At 49.5% G+C, this 21,754-nt stretch overlaps 1 protein-coding gene across 3 annotated transcripts in view; it reads left to right on the forward strand.

Moving 5' to 3' along the window:
- Positions 1-21,754, forward strand: part of KIAA1328 (KIAA1328 ortholog) — a 363,237-nt gene that overhangs the window by 15,829 nt on the left and 325,654 nt on the right. For all 3 annotated transcript variants that reach the window (XM_063958050.1, XM_063958033.1, XM_063958040.1), the window contains 2 exons: positions 5,568-5,695; positions 6,846-6,943. In XM_063958050.1, the coding sequence (XP_063814120.1) occupies positions 5,669-5,695; positions 6,846-6,943 (125 nt within the window). In that variant the 5' untranslated portion in view covers positions 5,568-5,668. The remainder of the gene's footprint in view (positions 1-5,567; positions 5,696-6,845; positions 6,944-21,754) is intronic.

Here is a 21,754-nt window from a genome sequence, read left to right on the forward strand (position 1 = left end):
CTGATAGTAAACCGTTGGGAAGAACCAATGGTGGACATGATGGCGTCCCGTCTAAACAAAAAACTAGACAGATATTGCGCCAGGTCAAGGGACCCTCAGGCAATAGCGGTGGACGCCCTGGTAACGCCGTGGGTGTACCAGTCAGTGTATGTGTTCCCTCCTCTGCCTCTCATACCAAAGGTACTGAGAATCATAAGAAGGAGAGGAGTAAGAACTATACTCGTGGCTCCGGATTGGCCAAGAAGGACTTGGTACCCGGAACTTCAAGAGATGCTCACGGAGGACCCGTGGCCTCTACCTCTCAGAAAGGACCTGCTCCAGCAGGGACCTTGTCTGTTCCAAGACTTACCGCGGCTGCATTTGACGGCATGGAGGTTGAACGCCGGATCCTGAAGGAAAAAGGCATTCCAGATGAAGTCATCCCTACCCTGGTCAAGGCCAGAAAGGATGTAACCGCAAAACATTATCACCGCATTTGGCGGAAATATGTTGCGTGGTGTGAGGCCAAGAAGGCCCCTACAGAGGAATTTCAACTGGGTCGTTTCTTGCATTTCCTGCAAACAGGACTATCTATGGGCCTAAAATTAGGGTCCATTAAGGTTCAAATTTCGGCCCTGTCAATCTTCTTCCAAAAAGAACTGGCTTCAGTGCCTGAAGTTCAGACGTTTGTCAAAGGGGTACTGCATATACAGCCTCCTTTTGTGCCTCCAGTGGCACCTTGGGATCTCAATGTAGTGTTGAGTCTCCTAAAATCACATTGGTTTGAACCACTCACCACTGTGGAATTGAAATATCTCACATGGAAAATGGTCATGCTGTTAGCCCTGGCTTCAGCCAGGCGAGTCTCAGAATTGGCGGCTTTATCATATAAAAGCCCTTACCTAATTTTTCATTCAGACAGGGCAGAACTGAGGACTCGCCCTCAATTTCTCCCTAAGGTGGTTTCAGCGTTTCACATGAACCAGCCTATTGTGGTACCTGCGGCTACTAGGGACTTGGAGGACTCCAAGTTGCTGGACGTAGTCAGGGCCCTGAAAATATATGTTTCCAGGACGGCTGGAGTCAGAAAATCTGACTCGCTGTTTATCCTGTATGCACCCAACAAGCTGGGTGCTCCTGCTTCTAAGCAGACGATTGCTCGTTGGATTTGTAGTACAATTCAGCTTGCACATTCTGTGGCAGGCCTGCCACAGCCAAAAATCTGTAAAAGCCCATTCCACAAGGAAAGTGGGCTCATCTTGGGCGGCTGCCCGAGGGGTCTCGGCTTTACAACTTTGCCGAGCAGCTACTTGGTCAGGGGCAAACGCGTTTGCTAAATTTTACAAATTCGATACCCTGGCTGAGGAGGACCTGGAGTTCTCTCATTCGGTGCTGCAGAGTCATCCGCACTCTCCCGCCCGTTTGGGAGCTTTGGTATAATCCCCATGGTCCTTACGGAGTTCCCAGCATCCACTAGGACGTCAGAGAAAATAAGAATTTACTTACCGATAATTCTATTTCTCATAGTCCGTAGTGGATGCTGGGCGCCCATCCCAAGTGCGGATTGTCTGCAATACTTGTATATAGTTATTGTTACAAAAATCGGGTTGTTTATTGTTGTGAGCCATCTTTTCAGAGGCTCCTACGTTTATCATACTGTTAACTGGGTTCAGATCACAAGTTGTACGGTGTGATTGGTGTGGCTGGTATGAGTCTTACCCGGGATTCAATATCCTTCCTTATTATGTACGCTCGTCCGGGCACAGTATCCTAACTGAGGCTTGGAGGAGGGTCATAGGGGGAGGAGCCAGTGCACACCACCTGATCCTAAAGCTTTTATTCGTGTGCCCTGTCTCCTGCGGAGCCGCTATTCCCCATGGTCCTTACGGAGTCCCAGCATCCACTACGGACTACGAGAAATAGATTTATCGGTAAGTAAAATCTTATTATTTCTGTTATCCATATTGGATAGCAATGCGTACCTACAGCCTTGTGTCAAGTGTTGGCTCAGGCATAATGTCAGTGGGTGTCACTGGAGGCACAGGCCCAAACTGCCACTTACATCTCACCGATCTCACAGTAGTCTGCTACTTACCATTTCCAGTTATCAGAGGAACACCGTTACATAGTAGGATGTAGAACTACCTATGCTATCTACACTGGTACTCCCCAACCCCAGACCTACTCCCACCTGTACTACTCTCACTGGTACACCCCAACCCCTCCCCTACTCCCACCTGTACTACTCACTGGTACACCCTCACACCTCCCCTACTCCGTCCTGTACTACTCACACTGGTACACCCTCACACCTCCCCTACTCCCACCTGTACTACTCACACTGGTACACCCTCACACCTCCCCTACTCCCACCTGTACTACTCACACTGGTACACCCTCACACCTACCTTATTCCCACCTGTACTACTCACACTGCTACACTCTCACACCTCCCCTACTCCCACCTGTACTACTCACACTGGTACACCCTCACACCTCCCCTACTCCCACCTGTACTACTCACACTGGTACACCCTCACACCTCCTCTACTCCCACCTTTACTACTCACACTGGTACACCCTCACACCTCCCCTACTCCCACCTGTACCACTCACACTGGTACACCCTCACACCTCCCCTACTCCCACCTGTACTACTCACACTGGTACACCCTCACACCTCCCCAACTCCCACCTATACTACTCACACTGGTACACGCTCACACCTATCCTACTCCCACCTGTACTACTCACACTGGTACACCCTCACACCTCCCCTACTCCCACCTGTACTACTCACACTGGTACACCCTCACACCTCCCCTACTCCCACCTGTACTACTCACACTGGTACACCCTCACACCTCCTCTACTCCCACCTTTACTACTCACACTGGTACACCCTCACACCTCCCCTACTCCCACCTGTACCACTCACACTGGTACACCCTCACACCTCCCCTACTCTCACCTGTACTACTCACACTGGTACACGCTCACACCTCCCCTACTCCCACCTGTACTACTCACACTGGTACACCCTCACACCTCCCCTACTCCCACCTGTACTACTCACACTGGTACACCCTCACACCTCCCCTACTCCCACCTATACTACTCACACTGGTACACCCTCACACCTGTACTACTCACACTGGTACACCCTCACACCTCCCCTACTCCCACCTGTACTACTCACACTGGTACACCCTCACACCTCCCCTACTCCCACCTATACTACTCACTGGTACACCCTCACACCTCCCCTACTCCCACCTATACCACTCACACTGGTACACCCTCACACCTCCCCTACTCCCACCTATACTACTCACACTGGTACACCCTCACACCTCCCCTACTCCCACCTGTACTACTCACACTGGTACACCCTCACACCTCCCCTACTCCCACCTGTACTACTCACACTGGTACACCCTCACACCTCCTCTACTCCCACCTTTACTACTCACACTGGTACACCCTCACACCTCCCCTACTCTCACCTGTACTACTCACACTGGTACACCCTCACACCTCCCCTACTCCCACCTGTACTACTCACACTGGTACACCCTCACACCTCCCCAACTCCGTCCTGTACTACTCACACCTCCCCAGCTCCCACCTGTACTACTCACACTGGTACACCCTCACACCTCCCCTACTCTGTCCTGTACTACTCACACTGGTACACCCTCACACCTCCCCTACTCCGTCCTGTACTACTCACACTGGTACACCCTCACACCTCCCCTACTCCGTCCTGTACTACTCACACTGGTACACCCTCACACCTCCCCTACTCCGTCCTGTACTACTCACACTGGTACACCCTCACACCTCCCCTACTCCCACCTTTACTACTCACACTGCTACACCCTCACACCTCCCCTACTCCGTCCTTTACTACTCACACTGGTACACCCTCACACCTCCCCTACTCCCACCTTTACTACTCACACTGCTACACCCTCACACCTCCCCTACTCCGTCCTTTACTACTCACACTGGTACACCCTCACACCTCCCCTACTCCCACCTTTACTACTCACACTGCTACACCCTCACACCTCCCCTACTCCCACCTGTACTACTCACACTGGTACACCCTCACACCTCCCTAACTCCGTCCTGTACTACTCACACTGGTACACCCTCACACCTCCCCTACTCTGTCCTGTACTACTCACACTGGTACACCCTCACACCTCCCCTACTCTGTCCTGTACTACTCACACAGGTACACCCTCACACCTCCCCTACTCCGTCCTGTACTACTCACACTGGTACACCCTCACACCTCCCCTACTCCCACCTTTACTACTCACACTGCTACACCCTCACACCTCCCCTACTCCCACCTGTGCTACTCACACTGCTACACCCTCACACCTCCTCTACTCCCACCTGTACTACTCACACTGGTACACCCTCACACCTCCCTAACTCCGTCCTGTACTACTCACACCTCCCCAGCTCCCACATGTACTACTCACACTGGTACACCCTCACACCTCCCCTACTCCGTCCTGTACTACTCACACTGGTACACCCTCACACCTCCCCAACTCCGTCCTGTACTACTCACACTGGTACACACTCACACCTCCCCTACTCAATCCTGCACTACTCACACTGGTACACCCTCACACCTCCCCTACTTCGTCCTGTACTACTCACACTGGTACACCCTCACACCTCCCCTACTCCCACCTTTACTACTCACACTGGTACACCCTCACACCTCCCCTACTCCCACCTTTACTACTCACACTGGTACACCCTCACACCTCCCCTACTCCCACCTTTACTACTCACACTGGTACACCCTCACACCTCCCCAACTCCCACCTGTACTACTCACACTGGTACACCCTCACACCTCCCCTACTCCCACCGGTGCTAGTTGTAGTGAAGTGAAAATGGTAGTGCATGGTGCAATTATTTCTTACCATATACACTTTTTTTTTTTTCCTCTTCAGGAATTTAAACGGAAAATTTTTGAATAAACTCAAATCAGGAAGAATAAATGGATTATTATTTCTGTGTTATAGTATAAATCTTCAAAGACTAACATAACCCACGTGTGTTTCATATATACGTGTCCTAATCCGATAATGAGAATCTAATCCCCGGCACACCCACTGCAGGTGCGAGGTCGTTGTACAGGTCATCGTAAAACAGTCTTTGTTTAAGGAAATCCCAAATTGTATCTGTTCCCTGTGACAGATTTCCAGCTAATACGTGTATAGATGTGACTGGAATAGACGGACATCCAGGGAACAAAGCCTGGGAGTGACGGACTTCACACCTATGTCACACTACTAGGTGACTGGTGCATATTGTGACTTACCACTTGTCCTACAAAGGTGTTTCATGTCTGCGGTCTTCCCTTTGGCAATTGAGTTATTGCGATGTCTATTAGAGTAGCTGTCACAAAGTTTCTTTTTGTCATTTGCATTACTACAATTTTAGGATTTGTGCAATGTTGTGACTTGAATGGTTCTTATGCTATACGTGTGTATGTCGGTGCAGGTGTGACGGGAGAGATTTCTGCTGATACTCTGTTTGTGCACATTGCGTAGGTCTCAGCGAAGAAGGCAACTTCAGGTCGGCCCCTAAGCTAAAGAACCTGAAGGCTGCTGATAGAAAACCCAGGAGCTCCCATCCCGCTCCACCTGCTAAAATGGAATTAACAGACAATGGACCGCAGGTAATGTCTATTTACAGGTCTAAACAGCTGCACCCATCTTCCTCCTAAATGCTACCTAAAGTAATGTAAGTAATCCAATAGATCCATTGCCAGAAACCCCTTATACACAATAGGAGCGAGGTAATTGCTGTACCTGGTGACTATGTCCTGCAGTCACTGTGAGGAGCGCTGCTAGACTCTGAGGTGACCAGTACCTGGGGTAGTCTGGAGCAGGATAGTGGGCGCTTAGACCTATAATATATTTTAGTCATTGTTCTCAAAGTAAGGCGCCAGATCAGCTGCTACATTTCTTAAAGGTCTGCAGACATTGGACAGGTGGGATTGGCCAATAGGAGTTCAGAGGTTTGTTTCATTCCCTTACCTTGCTGCTAGGGTGGCCAATGTCGAAATCTGCAGGATCCTGGGATTTAGGCCTAAAATTGGCCGGAATTCAATCCTGGGATTGGAGCTTCCAATCCCGGGGATTTTGGGATTAGAAAGCTCCTTGTTTTTTTCAGTGATGGGCAGCGTTGAGCGTCAGCTGCCCGGCCCCCCCCTGCGCAGCGTGACGTGAAGTCAGAGGTCACGCTGTGCAGCCAGCGGTCCGTCACCCGTCACACAAACATCGTCAAACCCAGAGGAAGTGTGCTTAGCCAGCCGCCCGTCACCCGCTGCATCCGGAGAAAGTGACCCACCCTCCTGCCCGTGTGGTATGGTGAGTTGTGTGCGGGGTGGGGGAGGGGTGGCGGCCACACAGGAAACAAGCCAATCCTGGGAATCCCGGGATTGACCATTTTTCAATGCCGATGCCCAGGATTGGCCTCCCTAACTTGCTGCCTTTACCGTTGCAGTGTGAGCGGGGTATAAATGGAGGGGTCAGCACCAATAACACAAGTAAAACAAAATAGGCAAACTGAACGAGAAAAAGTTATGCAATAGTCTTTGCTAGCGCTCCCTTATTAACCCCTACACTGACACTAATGTACGGCGGAGACGGTAACTATGGTGATGATGAGCTTAGGTTAGAGGGCAGCAGGCTCTTGGTGATGTGATCCATAGTTCTGCAATGAGCGTTGACCTCCGGTAATTTCAGGGTCTCCCCCATTCCTGTAATTGTGCCTTGGTTCCAGTGATGCAGTCTCACATGTGCCTTGTGGCGTCTCCTCTCCAGGTGGCTCGGGAGGAAGATGGGATGAGAAGCGCCAGCTTGAAGGATTTGTGCCCGGAGGACAAAAGACGAATTGCAAATCTAATCAAAGAGCTTGCAAGGTGAGGCTGGGCTTGTCAGTGACCTCTTTACTGATGGAGGCTTTCCTCTGTATGTAGCTTCACTGCTTAGGGGCACTTTCCTTGGTCTGTGGCCTCTCTACGTAGGGAGGCTTTCCTCTCTGTGGCCTCTCTACGTTGTGAGACCTTCCTCTGTCTGTGGCCTCACTATGGGGGTAATTCCAAGTTGATCGCAGCAGGACATTTTTTAGCAGTTGGGTAAAACCATGTGCACTGCAGGGGGGGCAGATATAACATTTGCAGAGAGAGTTAGATTTGGGTGGGTTATTTTGTTTCTGTGCAGGGTAAATACTGGCTGCTTTATTTTTACACTGCAATTTTAGATTGCAGATTGAACACACCACACCCAAATCTAACTCTCTGCACATGTTAAATCTGCCTCCCCTGCAGTGCACATGGTTTTGCCCAACTGCAAAAAAAAATTCCTGCTGCGATCAACTTGGAATTACCCCCTATGTAGGGAGGCTTTCCTCTGTCTGTGGCCTCTCTACGTAGGGAGGCTTTCCTCTGTCTGTGGCTTCTCTACGTAGGGAGGCTTTCCTCTGCCTGTGGCCTCTCTACGTAGGGAGGCCTTCCTCTGTTTGTGGCCTCACTACGTAGGGAGGCCTTCCTCTGTTTGTGGCCTCACTACGTAGGGAGGCCTTCCTCTGTTTGTGGCCTCACTACGTAGGGAGGCCTTCCTCTGTTTGTGGCCTCACTACGTAGGGAGGCCTTCCTCTGTTTGTGGCCTCACTACGTAGGGAGGCCTTCCTCTGTTTGTGGCCTCACTACGTAGGGAGGCCTTCCTCTGTTTGTGGCCTCACTACGTAGGGAGGCCTTCCTCTGTTTGTGGCCTCACTACGTAGGGAGGCCTTCCTCTGTTTGTGGCCTCACTACGTAGGGAGGCCTTCCTCTGTTTGTGGCCTCACTACGTAGGGAGGCCTTCCTCTGTTTGTGGCCTCACTACGTAGGGAGGCCTTCCTCTGTTTGTGCACAGAAATATTGGATGGAAGAAAAAAAATGCACTCAAACAAATCCAGCATTTCAATGACAAAGCACTCTGCATGTTATAATGTTATACATGGCAAAGTGGGGACTAATGATATGGTTTAGTATATAGTCCTGCAATACTGAGGTTGTGTGCCATAGAGGGCAGGTGATCCTGAGAAGACATTTACTTTCTCCTAATTTTCCAAAGTTTTTATAATGATTCTAATGGATGCAGATTATCCCTGACTCTCTGGCTACAGAATGCTACAATGCACCAATAATAATCGGTATTTGCAGACATAGGTACTTGCAGTTCATGAGTAGAACTTGCCTGAGTGCCTTATTCAGATCTGATGCAGCAGCAAATGTATTCTCTAATGGGCAAAACCATGTGCACGGCAGGGGGGGTGCAGATGCAACATGTGCAGAGAGAGTTAGATTTGTGTGGGGTGTGTTCAAACTGAAATCTAAATTGCAGTTTAAAAATAAAGCAGCCAGTATTTACCCTGCACAGGAACAAAATAACCCACCCAAATCTAATTCTCTCTACACATGTTATATCTGCCCCCCCTGCAGTGCACATGGTTTTGCCCAACTGCTAACAAAATTCCTGCTGCGATCAACTCTGGATGAGGGCCATTGTACTGTATTTATCTGTAACTATATACTGCTCATCTACGTGCGCATGAGAGCTATGCATTGGGTTTCTAAACCGCGGTGATGGCATAAATACTAATTCCATTATTACTGGAATGTTACCATTAGGGGGCGATGGGTCTGATCGGTTTATTCTGCGTTCTCTGTAGCCGTTGAGGTGCCGGATGTATGAAAGTGTCCCTTTCCCCAGGACATGTTTAGAAGGAGAGCGCAGACTGTGGTACTGATGCAGACCCTGGGCGCACATGACCCAGAAGCAACGTGCATGCAGCTCTGTGCGCATTCACACCTGGCTTACTACCAGTCACCCTCCTCGTCATTGTCCCCATACTAGGTGCAGAAGATTCCTCTCCATATCCTCTGCTCAGGCCACATTTGCATAAACTCGCCCCTCACTGAGCTTTGCCTATTGTCCCACCTCCTCCTCTTATATAGTCATATGGGTCAATGCACCTATATAGCATAAATCTGTGTGTAGCTAGAAGTCCCTGTGCTCATTTTCAGAGTATGCATAGTGCGAATCCACACAGTATCCGCTACACAAACTGGCTAACATTGCATCAGCCCCTGTGTGCGCCTTGGCAGAAGATTGCTCGTAAGATAGTATTTGCTGTAATCTAGGTGAAGGGGACAAAGGAAACGTGTATATAAATAACAGAGGTAAATTGTTCTCTGCACGCAGCACTGTAGCCTTTTCATCTTTCCATTTCTCTCAAAGCCATTTTTGCCCAATTTGAGGGGTGTGTCCAAAATGTCACATGATAGGATGGCATGCTTATGGTTGGTTGATGGGCACCATCATGGTTGTCATGATCTTTTGAACCTGGAGTGGCTTGGGATTGTCCTAGGATTGGTGAACGTGCAGACACTCTGCCACTTTGGTCACACTCGGCTACACAGCTGCATGTGGCTCCTCCTCAGGCCCAGGAAGGATTGACGCAGGTATGGCTCACTGCCGGGACGTCTGCTGATAGAGGCTTAAATTCTTCAAATCCTCCATCAAATATCTGTCAGAGAAACGCCCAAATCTAATCTAAATGTGTTTTTCAGTTTAAGCTCAGTGGTATTTTAATGGTGGTGCTTTCAAATGTTGGTCCTAATTCAGAGCTGTATGGACACTTGGCGGTTTATGTACCGCCCCGATGTTTATTGAACTGTGCAGGACCCGGAACTGCACATGTTCAGATTGGGTTGTGCGGCTGAGATGTCGGGTGACAATCTGCAGCCATTTGGAGTTGGGGAGATGGAGGTGACGGGGCATATTTGATAAAACTGCGGCATGTCAGTCCTGTTCTGCAGGCGCACCAAGGCGAGAGTCTGTGTTTTCAGACACAGCCTCACTGGCCGCGGCAGCCTGAGAACACTGGCCATCCTCTTTAACACGAGGGTCACTCATATGTCTGATGAGCACACAGATGATCCGATAATGCGTATTCAGACACAGCAGCGGATCACAGAAGCTGGCAATGGGCGTCTTTTCTACTACAGACCCCTTCCCCTGCTGCTTCTGCGTGTTTAGCGCTGCTGTTACGTACACAGACGCAGAGACTGTGCTGCTCCGTCCATCTCTGGATCCGGCCCATTGCTGTATAAAGGTTTAGGGTAGTTAGGATATATTGTGCTTAAAGCTGGGAACAGACGGGATGATCTAACGACCGCCCGAGAGGTTACAACAATATATTGTCAACGTACCTCCTGCATGATCCGCCGTGCGATGCCACGATATAGCACGTTCCAGGACCCTACCCTACCACAGCGTACATCGCATTGTCCTGTCTCACGTGCAGCACGTCAGATGGGACTTGCCAGTAATGACGCGTGGAATGATGTACTACATGTTTGTGCAGAGTGGTCGCGGGTACCGTGATTGCACGACATATTATGTAGCGTGTACCCAGATTAAGGGGGTAATTCAGAGTTGATCGTAGATGTGCTAAATTTAGCACATCAACGATCAGATACTCTGACATGCGGGGGGGGGGGGGGGGCACCCAGCACAGGGGTAGTCCGCCCCGCATGTCAGTCCCTACCTCCCCGCACAGGTACAAAAGCATCGCACAGCGGCGTGCTTTTGTACCTGACAAGTAGCTCCCTCCCAGGGCAGCTCCTGCACGCTAGCAGGGAGCTACTGGCCACGTCCTGGGTCGCAGCGGCTGCACGTGCCGGCACGCCCACCCAACTGTCTGGACACGCCTACGTTGTTCGGTCCGTGGCCCGCCAACGGCGTTCAAATGCCGTTGGCACACCCCTTCCCGCCCCGCCTCTGCCTGATCGATGCTGATAGCATCACACTGGGATCCCGGGTGTCACAACTGAGGGCCTGAGCTGACGGGAGGCAGCCTCAGTTGTAGGGGCTGAGATGTACCGGAACCTGGGAGGTTGTATCAGACCCCTGGACATGTAAGTAACATGGATAATAACTGCCCGAAGGCGTGACCACGACAACTTGGATAAAAGTCAATGATGTTTATTATGACAACTCCGCAACACAGCAGCAGTAAAAGAAAACATAAAAGTCAGCAAAGAATAAATACAGTTCCTGGGTACTACAGGGTGGCAGGAGCCACAGGGCACTGGTAGTGTGAGATAGTTCTTATAATCTTCTAGATGGAAAGTCCTTACCAGGCCCGACTGTAGCAATGGAGATAACCCAGGATTGTACCAGCTGGTGTTCCAGGAAAAGCTGGGTTGCTGAAGATAAAACGGCTGCTGTGGATACTGGCTGGAACCAGACTGTTAGCACGGAGTGGATACTGGCTGGAACCAGTTAAATAATAAATGAAGCTTGAGAGCGATGCAATATGAATGAAATGTAGAACTTGAGAGCGGAGAAATAATAATACCGGTGGAGAGTGGTAAAGTGTAGAAAGGACACCGGCCCTTTAAGAGAAGCTGTACTCTGCTGGAAGCTGGGCTGGAAGCAGGTGATGTTGTAGCTGGAAACAGATGAATCCACTATGGATCGGAGAGTCAGGCTACACCGCAGGTGGAATGCTGGTGCGGGTCTCTATGGTGGAAGTCTTGAGACAGGAGCTGGAACCTGGAAGACAATCACAGGAGAGAGACTAACAGGAACTAGGTTTGACAACCAAAGCACTGACGCCTTCCTTGCTCAGGCACAGTGTATTTATACCTGCAGCAAGGAAGGGATTGGCTAGGCAATTATGCAGATTAACAATACTGACAACAGATTGGAGGAAATGATCAGCTGACAGAATCCAAGATGGCTGCGCCCATGCAGACACTTGGAGGGAAGTTTGGTTTGTAATCCATGTGGTAATGAAAACAGTAATGGCGGCGCCGGCCACTGGAGACAGGAGACGCCAGGCTGACAAGTGCACATCCAACCACGCGGACACAGCGGAGGCCGCGGCTGACGTAATCGCCACTCAGACACTCTGCATGCAGAAGCTCAGGGACGGCGGCGGAGGCCGCGGGAGACGACATGCCAGGTGTAATATGGCGTTTACTGTGACAGCGTCTCAGAGTGACAGGAGAGGATACAGGAATGTAAACATTAGGATAACAGATGGGATCCGGTCCTGGAGCGCTGAGCCAGCCTTAGGAGGCATCTGATGGGTAAGAAATGGCGTCCAGATACCCGGATCGCGAGACCGGGGAGTGCACGCGCAGTGCGGCCGCTGCGCACTCCGCAAAAACATTCAGACTGCGATCGCTGCAGGATCCAGTCTGAATTACTTATATTGTTTTGGAACTGTTGTAGACACGCTGATTGTAATGTGCTGCTCACTTTGTGCCCGCTGCTTACATAAGCGCTTTGTTGTCTTTGAGTGCAGTAAAGTTCTGTTAGTTTGGCCGTGGGCACATCGGCTCCTGCAGTCCCTGGGACTGGAGATGGTCCTTCAGTCGGGTCAGCGGCCGGTCTTCCACCAAAGCGGATTAAGGGTTCGTGTTTAATTAGCCTAATAATGGCAAATGTCCAGCAGCTAACGGTTTGATGCCATACGTGCTGAGCTGGTCACAGAAAATATATATGTATTTTTACAATGTATGAAAACGTGTTAAGAGCTGGCAACTAATGTTATTGATCTGGAGTCTGCAGATCATTACAGCACGTCTGCCAGCGTGTGTGAAAGTCCCAGCAAGGCCGAGCTATTAGCGGGAGGGGGCAGACATGATGTAATGCTTCTCACCCATTCACCACCAGAACTTGCACCAAAATATCGCTCCAAAGTACATTTAAAGTCCCATCAGAAGCGACACAGTTAATTACCTCAGAGCGCGTTCTCCTTGTCCCAGTTGTATTATAATCCGTGCGGAGATTTAATAAGATCCCCGTGAACTCTGTGCGGCTGAGAATATATTTATCTGTAATTGCTTGCTGGGGTCAGCAGCTAAATTGGATGCTGCCCTCCCGTTGCGGAGGTAGAGTTGTGTCTCCAGTCGTTAGCCGGCTCGCCGCACGTCTCAGAGTGGCACATTGCTGTAATGCAGACACCGAGCGGCCGCTGTACACGGGTGGGCAGTTCATGTTTTCATTTGGCAGATCTTGCCTTCAGCAAATGTATACTGTAAGTCTGCCACACTGTCATCACTTCATGACGTTACAGAGTAAAATAGTGTATGCGTGTACAATGGATGCTAGAGACCCTGCTGCCTGGGCGAGCACCCCACCTGCCTGCCCTTAGGTGTTTTTGATCTGTATGGGTCCCTTGCATTTTCTGTCTACATATTAGAGTGGGCACTATGATAGGTAAGACCTGGATACACTGACATACTGTATCTGTAGTAGGGATGTTAGAGACTGATAATGTCGATATTATCTTAGACCGTAAAGCTATACCTCTAAATACACTTTTACCGTGGAGCCGCTATGGCCGCTAGACCGAACACACGTGCTACGCACTTTGTACGCTATTTGCGTACAGAGTCCCGCACGTGGTACGTATTTAGCGTACACACGCCGCGGTGAGTGTACAGAGTACGCACAGCGCACGCACACACAATTGATAACCTTTAAGCCTTGATAGTGATACAATGCAATGATATGATTACACTTTAAACCCTTAGCAGCAAAGTACTGCAACGATGTTATACCTTAAACCTTACGTAGCGCTGACCGTGTAAAATACCCGCAGTGCGTACACCTTATCAATACTTATAAACCTTATACAGATAAATATACTTTAAAAACCCTTGCAGGAAAGTGAAGACACAACACTGATTTGTAGTTGAAACCACAGGGTTCTAAGGCCACCGTGGATTATTCCAAAAGGTAAAACAGTACAAATCATACACTACAGGCTAACAAGATAAATCTAAACAGAATAATGGCTACAGAGAATGTACATACGTGAGAATGTTCGCAAGCGCAACCCGGCCGGTCCTCCGCTCGTCACATAGATAGCGTTCAGAGTCTTCTGACCAGCCAGGCAACAATGGGCTTTTTATACACAATTTACATACACAATACAATGGTCACTGTAATCGCATTGTCCATTGGACACAGATGTGTCTTTTCATTACAGGAGAGGTCATAGGTTGATTTGAAAAGATGGGCGATGTCTTTCCCCAACTGCTCTAGTGGATGGTATCCACTGGATTCCCGCCGCATACATAATATACAGTAAATACAGTTAATATCTATATTCTACTTCTGCACATAACTATACGCTGGAACATGCGATCTTTCTGTAACCAATACCGGAATGTTACTCTTAAAATACACTACAGCTGGATACTAGACCTCACCTTCCAACCTTTATCTGACCCTTCCTATCATGCAAAGGCGAATCCCTTAGTCCTGGAACTGTTTAAACTATTAATACTCGCTGATGTGGTGCAGGGGCGCTATGGGTACAAAATGCACTATTTTGGTTAAATATGTAATGTTCTAATAACCCTCTACGCGCTCACAAACTCTACCGAAAATGCGCATACCACGCGCTAAGGCGCATGGCCGTGGGAAGCTACTTTACGCAAATTGCGGATATGTGCACGCACGGCAGACTGAGTGCACGCGCAGCGGGCATGTGCATGGGGTTAGTACAGGGTATATGCATTACAATATTTTTCGACTTTGACAAGACCTACCTGATGAGGTCACCGTGGCGTGGTAGGTGGGCCCGCATTTTTGGCCAAAAACTGTGCGGAGAACCTCAGTTTCACTCCATGTTAAATTGTAGCGTTTATTATAATTGGTTTGATTACCAGTGTTAGTGTGCACCTGCAGCTTCTTTTTCCCTGTGTGGCTTTAGAAGTTGCAGCAAGGTAGCACCTCTTAAGTTGAAAACTGGGGTTTGCAGCCAAGCCACCATGCCCCCCCCCCCCCCCCCTTTTTTGATTTTTTATTTATTTTTTAACATGGATTCAGGTTTATAAGTAAAGCGAAGAAAGAAAGTAACTTTGTGTTTGCATTCCTCTGTGCAGGGCAAATACCAGCTGCTTTTGCATATAGCACCCTATTCAGTAAGAATTGCAAATTCTGCTTTTGATTGCGTGCTGGGAGCCGCCCATTGCAGGGCAAGGTGGTCCAGCATGCTACCTGCCGCCTCCCACCTGCGATCACGCAATTTCAGCCACGCCCCCCGTTTGACTGCTGCCGGCCCCGTTTCATGGCGCCACCCTCTCAACGCTCCGTCTCCACCTAGGAAACCCATTGTTACTGAGTGACCTCTACCTTTTTCTCTGACGTCCTAAGTGGATGCTGGGGACTCCGTCAGGACCAGGGGGAATAGCGGCTCCGCAGGAGACAGGGCACAAAAGTAAAAGCTTTAGGATCAGGTGGTGTGCACTGGCTCCTCCCCCTATGACCCTCCTCCAAGCCTCAGTTAGGTTTTTGTGCCCGGCTGAGAAGGGTGCAATCTAGGTGGCTCTCCTAAAGAGCTGCTTAGAGTAAAAGTTTAAGTTAGGTTTTTTATTTCCAGTGAGTCCTGCTGGCAACAGGCTCACTGCAACGAGGGACTTAGGGGAGAAGAAGTGAACTCACCTGCGTGCAGGATGGATTGGCTTCTTAGGCTACTGGACACTAGCTCCAGAGGGACGATCACAGGTACAGCCTGGATGGGTCACCGGAGCCGCGCCGCCGACCCCCTTGCAGATGCTGAAGAGAGAAGAGGTCCAGAAATCGGCGGCTGAAGACTTCTCAGTCTTCATGAGGTAGCGCACAGCACTGCAGCTGTGCGCCATTGCTCTCAGCACACTTCACACCAACGGTCACTGAGGGTGCATGGCGCTTGGGGGGGCGCCCTGGGCAGCAATGAAAGTACCTATACTGGCTAAAAATACATCACATATAGCCCCTGGGGCTATATGGATGTATTTAACCCCTGCCAGGTTGTCAGAAAAACGGGAGAAGAAGCCCGCCGAAAAGGGGGCGGGGCCTATTCTCCTCAGCACACAGCGCCATTTTCCTACACAGCTCCGCTGCTAGGAAGGCTCCCAGGCTCTCCCCTGCACTGCACTACAGAAACAGGGTTAAAACAGAGAGGGGGGCACTTATTTGGCGATATTATTATATATTAAGATGCTATAAGGGAAAACACTTATATAAGGTTGTCCCTGTATAATATAGCATTTTGGTGTGTGCTGGCAAACTCTCCCTCTGTCTCCCCAAAGGGCTAGTGGGGTCCTGTCCTCTATCAGAGCATTCCCTGTGTGTGTGCTGTGTGTCGGTACGTGTGTGTCGACATGTATGAGGACGATGTTGGTGAGGAGGCGGAGCAATTGCCTGTAATGGTGATGTCACTCTCTAGGGAGTCGACACCGGAATGGATGGCTTATTTAGGGAATTACGTAATGTCAACACGCTGCAAGGTCGGTTGACGACATGAGACGGCCGGCAAACCAATTAGTACCTGTCCAGGCGTCTCAAACACCGTCAGGGGCTTTAAAACGCCCATTTACCTCAGTCGGTCGACACAGACACGGACACTGACTCCAGTGTCGACGGTGAAGAAACAAACGTATTTTCCATTTGGGCCACACGTTACATGTTAAGGGCAATGAAGGAGGTGTTACATATTTCTGATACTACAAGTACCACAAAAGAGGGTATTATGTGGGGTGTGAAAAAACTACCTGTAGTTTTTCCTGAATCAGATAAATTAAATGAAGTGTGTGATGATGCGTGGGTTTCCCCCGATAGAAAATTATTGGCGTTATACCCTTTCCCGCCAGAAGTTAGGGCGCGTTGGGAAACACCCCTTAGGGTGGATAAGGCGCTCACACGCTTATCAAAACAAGTGGCGTTACCGTCTCCAGATACGGCCGCCCTCAAGGAGCCAGCTGATAGGAGGCTGGAAAATATCCTAAAAAGTATATACACACATACTGGTGTTATACTGCGACCAGCGATCGCCTCAGCCTGGATGTGCAGCGCTGGGGTGGCTTGGTCGGATTCCCTGACTGAAAATATTGATACCCTTGACAGGGACAGTATTTTATTGACTATAGAGCATTTAAAGGATGCATTTCTATATATGCGAGATGCACAGAGGGATATTTGCACTCTGGCATCAAGAGTAAGTGCGATGTCCATATCTGCCAGAAGATGTTTATGGACACGACAGTGGTCAGGTGATGCAGATTCCAAACGGCACATGGAAGTATTGCCGTATAAAGGGGAGGAGTTATTTGGGGTCGGTCCATCGGACCTGGTGGCCACGGCAACAGCTGGAAAATCCACCTTTTTTACCCCAAGTCACATCTCAGCAGAAAAAGACACCGTCTTTTCAGCCTCAGTCCTTTCGTCCCCATAAGGGCAAGCAGGCAAAAGGCCAGTCATATCTGCCCAGGGATAGAGGAAAGGGAAGAAGACTGCAGCAGGCAGCCCATTCCCAGGAACAGAAGCCCTCCACCGCTTTTGCCAAGTCCTCAGCATGACGCTGGGGCCGTACAAGCGGACTCAGGTGCGGTGGGGGGTCGTCTTAAGAGATTCAGCGCGCAGTGGGCTCACTCGCAAGTGGACCCCTGGATCCTACAAGTAGTATCCCAGGGGTACAGATTGGAAATTCGAGACGTCTCCCCCTCGCAGGTTCCTGAAGTCTGCTTTACCAACGTCTCCCTCCGACAGGGAGGCAGTATTGGAAACAATTCACAAGCTGTATTCCCAGCAGGTGATAATCAAAGTACCCCTCCTACAACAAGGAAAGGGGTATTATTCCACACTATATTGTGGTACTGAAGCCAGACGGCTCGGTGAGACCTATTCTAAATCTGAAATATTTGAACACTTACATACAAAGGTTCAAATCAAGATGGAGTCACTCAGAGCAGTGATAGCGAACCAGGAAGAAGGGGACTATATGGTGTCCCTGGACATCAAGGATGCTTACCTCCCATGTCCCAATTTGCCCTTCTCACCAAGGGTACCTCAGGTTCGTGGTACAAAACTGTCACTATCAGTTTCAGACGCTGCCGTTTGGATTGTCCACGGCACCCCGGGTCTTTACCAAGGTAATGGCCGAAATGATGATTCTTCTTCAAAGAAAATGGACGATCTCCTGATAAGGGCAAGGTCCAGAGAACAGTTGGAGGTCGGAGTAGCACTATCTCAAGTAGTTCTACGACAGCACGGGTGGATTCTAAATATTCCAAAATCGCAGCTGTCTCCGACGACACGTCTGCTGTTCCTAGGGATGATTCTGGACACAGTCCAGAAAAAGGTGTTTCTCCCGGAGGAGAAAGCCAGGGAGTTATCCGAGCTAGTCAGGAACCTCCTAAAACCAGGAAAAGTGTCAGTGCATCATTGCACAAGGGTCCTGGGAAAAATGGTGGCTTCTTACGAAGCGATTCCATTCGGCAGATTTCACGCAAGAACTTTTCAGTGGGATCTGCTGGAAAAATGGTCCGGATCGCATCTTCAGATGCATCAGCGGATAACCCTGTCTCCAAGGACAAGGGTGTCTCTTCTGTGGTGGCTGCAGAGTGCTCATCTACTAAAGGGCCACAGATTTGGCATTCAGGACTGGGTCCTGGTGACCACGGATGCCAGCCTGAAAGGCTGGGGAGCAGTCACACAAGGAAAAAATTTCCAGGGAGTGTGATCAAGTCTGGAGACTTCTCTCCACATAAATATACTGGAGCTAAGAGCAATTTACAATGCTATAAGCTTAGCAAGACCTCTGCTTCAAGGTCAGCCGGTATTGATCCAGTGGGACAACATCACGGCAGTCGCCCACGTAAACAGACAGGGCGGCACAAGAAGCAGGAGGGCAATGGCAGAAACTGCAAGGATTCTTCGCTGGGCGGAAAATCATGTGATAGCACTGTCAGCAGTGTTCATTCCGGGAGTGGACAACTGGGAAGCAGACTTCCTCAGCACGACCTCCACCCGGGAGAGTGGGGACTTCATCGGGAAGTCTTCCACATGATTGTGAACCGTTGGGAAAGACCAAAGGTGGACATGATGGCGTCCCGCCTGAATAAAAAACTGGACAGGTATTGCGCCAGGTCAAGAGACCCTCAGGCAATAGCTGTGGACGTTCTGGTAACACCGTGGGTGTACCAGTCGGTGTATGTGTTCCCTCCTCTGCTTCTCATACCTAAGGTACTGAGAATTATAAGACGTAGAGGAGTAAGAACTATACTCGTGGCTCCGGATTGGCCAAGAAGGACTTGGTACCCGGAACTTCAAGAGATGCTCACAGAGGACTCATGGCCTCTGCCGCTAAGAAGGGACTTGCTTCAGCAAGTACCATGTCTGTTCCAAGACTTACCGCGGCTGCGTTTGACGGCATGGCGGTTGAACGCCGGATCCTAAGGGAAAAAGGCATTCCGGAAGAGGTCATTCCTACCCTGGTCAAAGCCAGGAAGGAGGTGACTGCACAACATTATCACCACATGTGGCGAAAATATGTTGCGTGGTGTGAGGCCAGGAAGGCCTCACGAAGAAATTTTAACTCGGTCGATTCCTGCATTTCCTGCAAACAGGAGTGTCTATGGGCCTCAAATTGGGGTCCATTAAGGTTCAAATTTCGGCCCTGTCGATTTTCTTCCAGAAAGAATTGGCTTCAGTTCCTGAAGTCCAGAAGTTTGTCAAGGGAGTACTGCATATACAACCCCCTTTTGTGCCTCCAGTGGCACTGTGGGATCTCAACGTAGTTCTGGGATTCCTCAAATCACATTGGTTTAAACCGCTCAAATCTGTGGATTTGAAATATCTCACATGGAAAGTGACCATGATGTTGGCCCTGGCCTCGGCCAGGCGAGTGTCAGAATTGGCGGCTTTGTCTCACAAAAGCCCATATCTGATTGTCCATTCGGACAGGGCAGAGCTGCGGACTCGTCCCCAGTTTCTCCCTAAGGTGGTGTCAGCGTTTCACCTGAACCAGCTTATTGTGGTACCTGCGGCTACTAGGGACTTGGAGGACTCCAAGTTGCTAGATGTTGTCAGGGCCCTGAAAATATAGGTTTCCAGGACGGCTGGAGTCAGGAAAACTGACTTGCTGTTATCCTGTATGCACCCAACAAACTGGGTGCTCTTGCTTCTAAGCAGACGATTGCTAGTTGGATGTGTAGTACAATTCAGCTTGCACATTCTGTGGCAGGCCTGCCACAGCCAAAATATGTAAATGCCCATTCCACAAGGAAGGTGGGCTCATCTTGGGCGGCTGCCCGAGGGGTCTCGGCTTTACAACTTTGCCGAGCTGCTACTTGGTCAGGGGCACACCCTGGCTGAGGAGGACCTGGAGTTCTCTCACTCGGTGCTGCAGAGTCATCCGCACTCTCCCGCCCGTTTGGGAGCTTTGGTATAATCCCCATGGTCCTTACGGAAGTCCCAGCATCCACTAGGACGTCAGAGAAAATAAGAATTTACTTACCGATAATTCTATTTCTCGTAGTCCGTAGTGGATGCTGGGCGCCCATCCCAAGTGCGGATTGTCTGCAATACTTGTACATAGTTATTGTTACAAAAATCGGGTTATTATTGTTGTGAGCCATCTTTTCAGATGCTCCGCTGTTATCATGCTGTTAACTGGGTTCAGATCACAGGTTGTACAGTGTGATTGGTGTGGCTGGTATGAGTCTTACCCGGGATTCAAAATCCTTCCTTATTGTGTACGCTCGTCCGGGCACAGTATCCTAACTGAGGCTTGGAGGAGGGTCATAGGGGGAGGAGCCAGTGCACACCACCTGATCCGAAAGCTTTTACTTTTGTGCCCTGTCTCCTGCGGAGCCGCTATTCCCCCTGGTCCTGACTGAGTCCCCAGCATCCACTACGGACTACGAGAAATAGAATTATCGGTAAGTAAATTCTTATTTTTTTTCAGCTGAAGTGCTGAGACTCCTCCTGAATACATTGCTTTTATTCTGGCTTCTGTCTGTGCTTATCAGACTTGACTTTATATCATCAGATAATGTATATAATTTTTTTTTACTGTGGTATGTGACACCCACCAGCTCTCCAAATACAGATGTCACCATTGCAAAAACAAATGAACCTCCGTAAGTCAACCTGAGGATGTGGCTGATAACCTACAGGAGGAAACTTGTAAATCTTAAATTCTTATTTACAGACCGCCATATTAGTCTTCAGAATAGTGTCCTGTGGGAATTTTAGAACACCAGTCCTTTCGGCCGGGAGACTGCATTGCTGAAAACTGGTTTGCTCTCAGCCAGCTGATTGGGAAATCCCGTCGCTGCCGTGCGTGCTGACTGTCGGCTGAATCTGATATAAGGGGGGGAAAGCGTTTCCCATCCAGTTTCATGTAGCGCGTCCTGTTTGTCATCGCTCTATACTGCAGTGCTAAATAGCCGTTGTTAAATCCCCTTGATATGATGTCTCTATATTATGTATCCTTTTTGTATAGTGGGCCACTTGCATACCTGCTGTAGTTTATAAGTGTTGCCTGTGAGTAGAATGTGCTTACGCAGCAAGGGACATCTTGGAACCTGATGGTGGCGATGTTTGTACACAGCGTCCGTCTCCTGAGCTAGTGGGAGCTGCCAATCGGTGTAAAGCGTCAGGAAATCTCCAGACACACTCCTGCCCCGGGACTTATATGCAGGGAGATCAGCTAATATCAAAAAAGGAGAGAGAGAGAGAGAGACGTCTTGTACCATATATAGATAGATAACTTTCATTGAATACTAGCTGAATACCTGTGCTTTGCTACGGGATGGTAAATTAGAATTATAGTTGTTTGTTAATTTACGTTGGTTGGAGATCTAGTATATAGGCATATCTTCCTTCCCTGACGCACT

This window comes from Pseudophryne corroboree, chromosome 1, assembly GCF_028390025.1.
Source record: "Pseudophryne corroboree isolate aPseCor3 chromosome 1, aPseCor3.hap2, whole genome shotgun sequence".
In the NCBI taxonomy this organism is placed as follows: Eukaryota; Metazoa; Chordata; class Amphibia; order Anura; family Myobatrachidae; genus Pseudophryne; species Pseudophryne corroboree.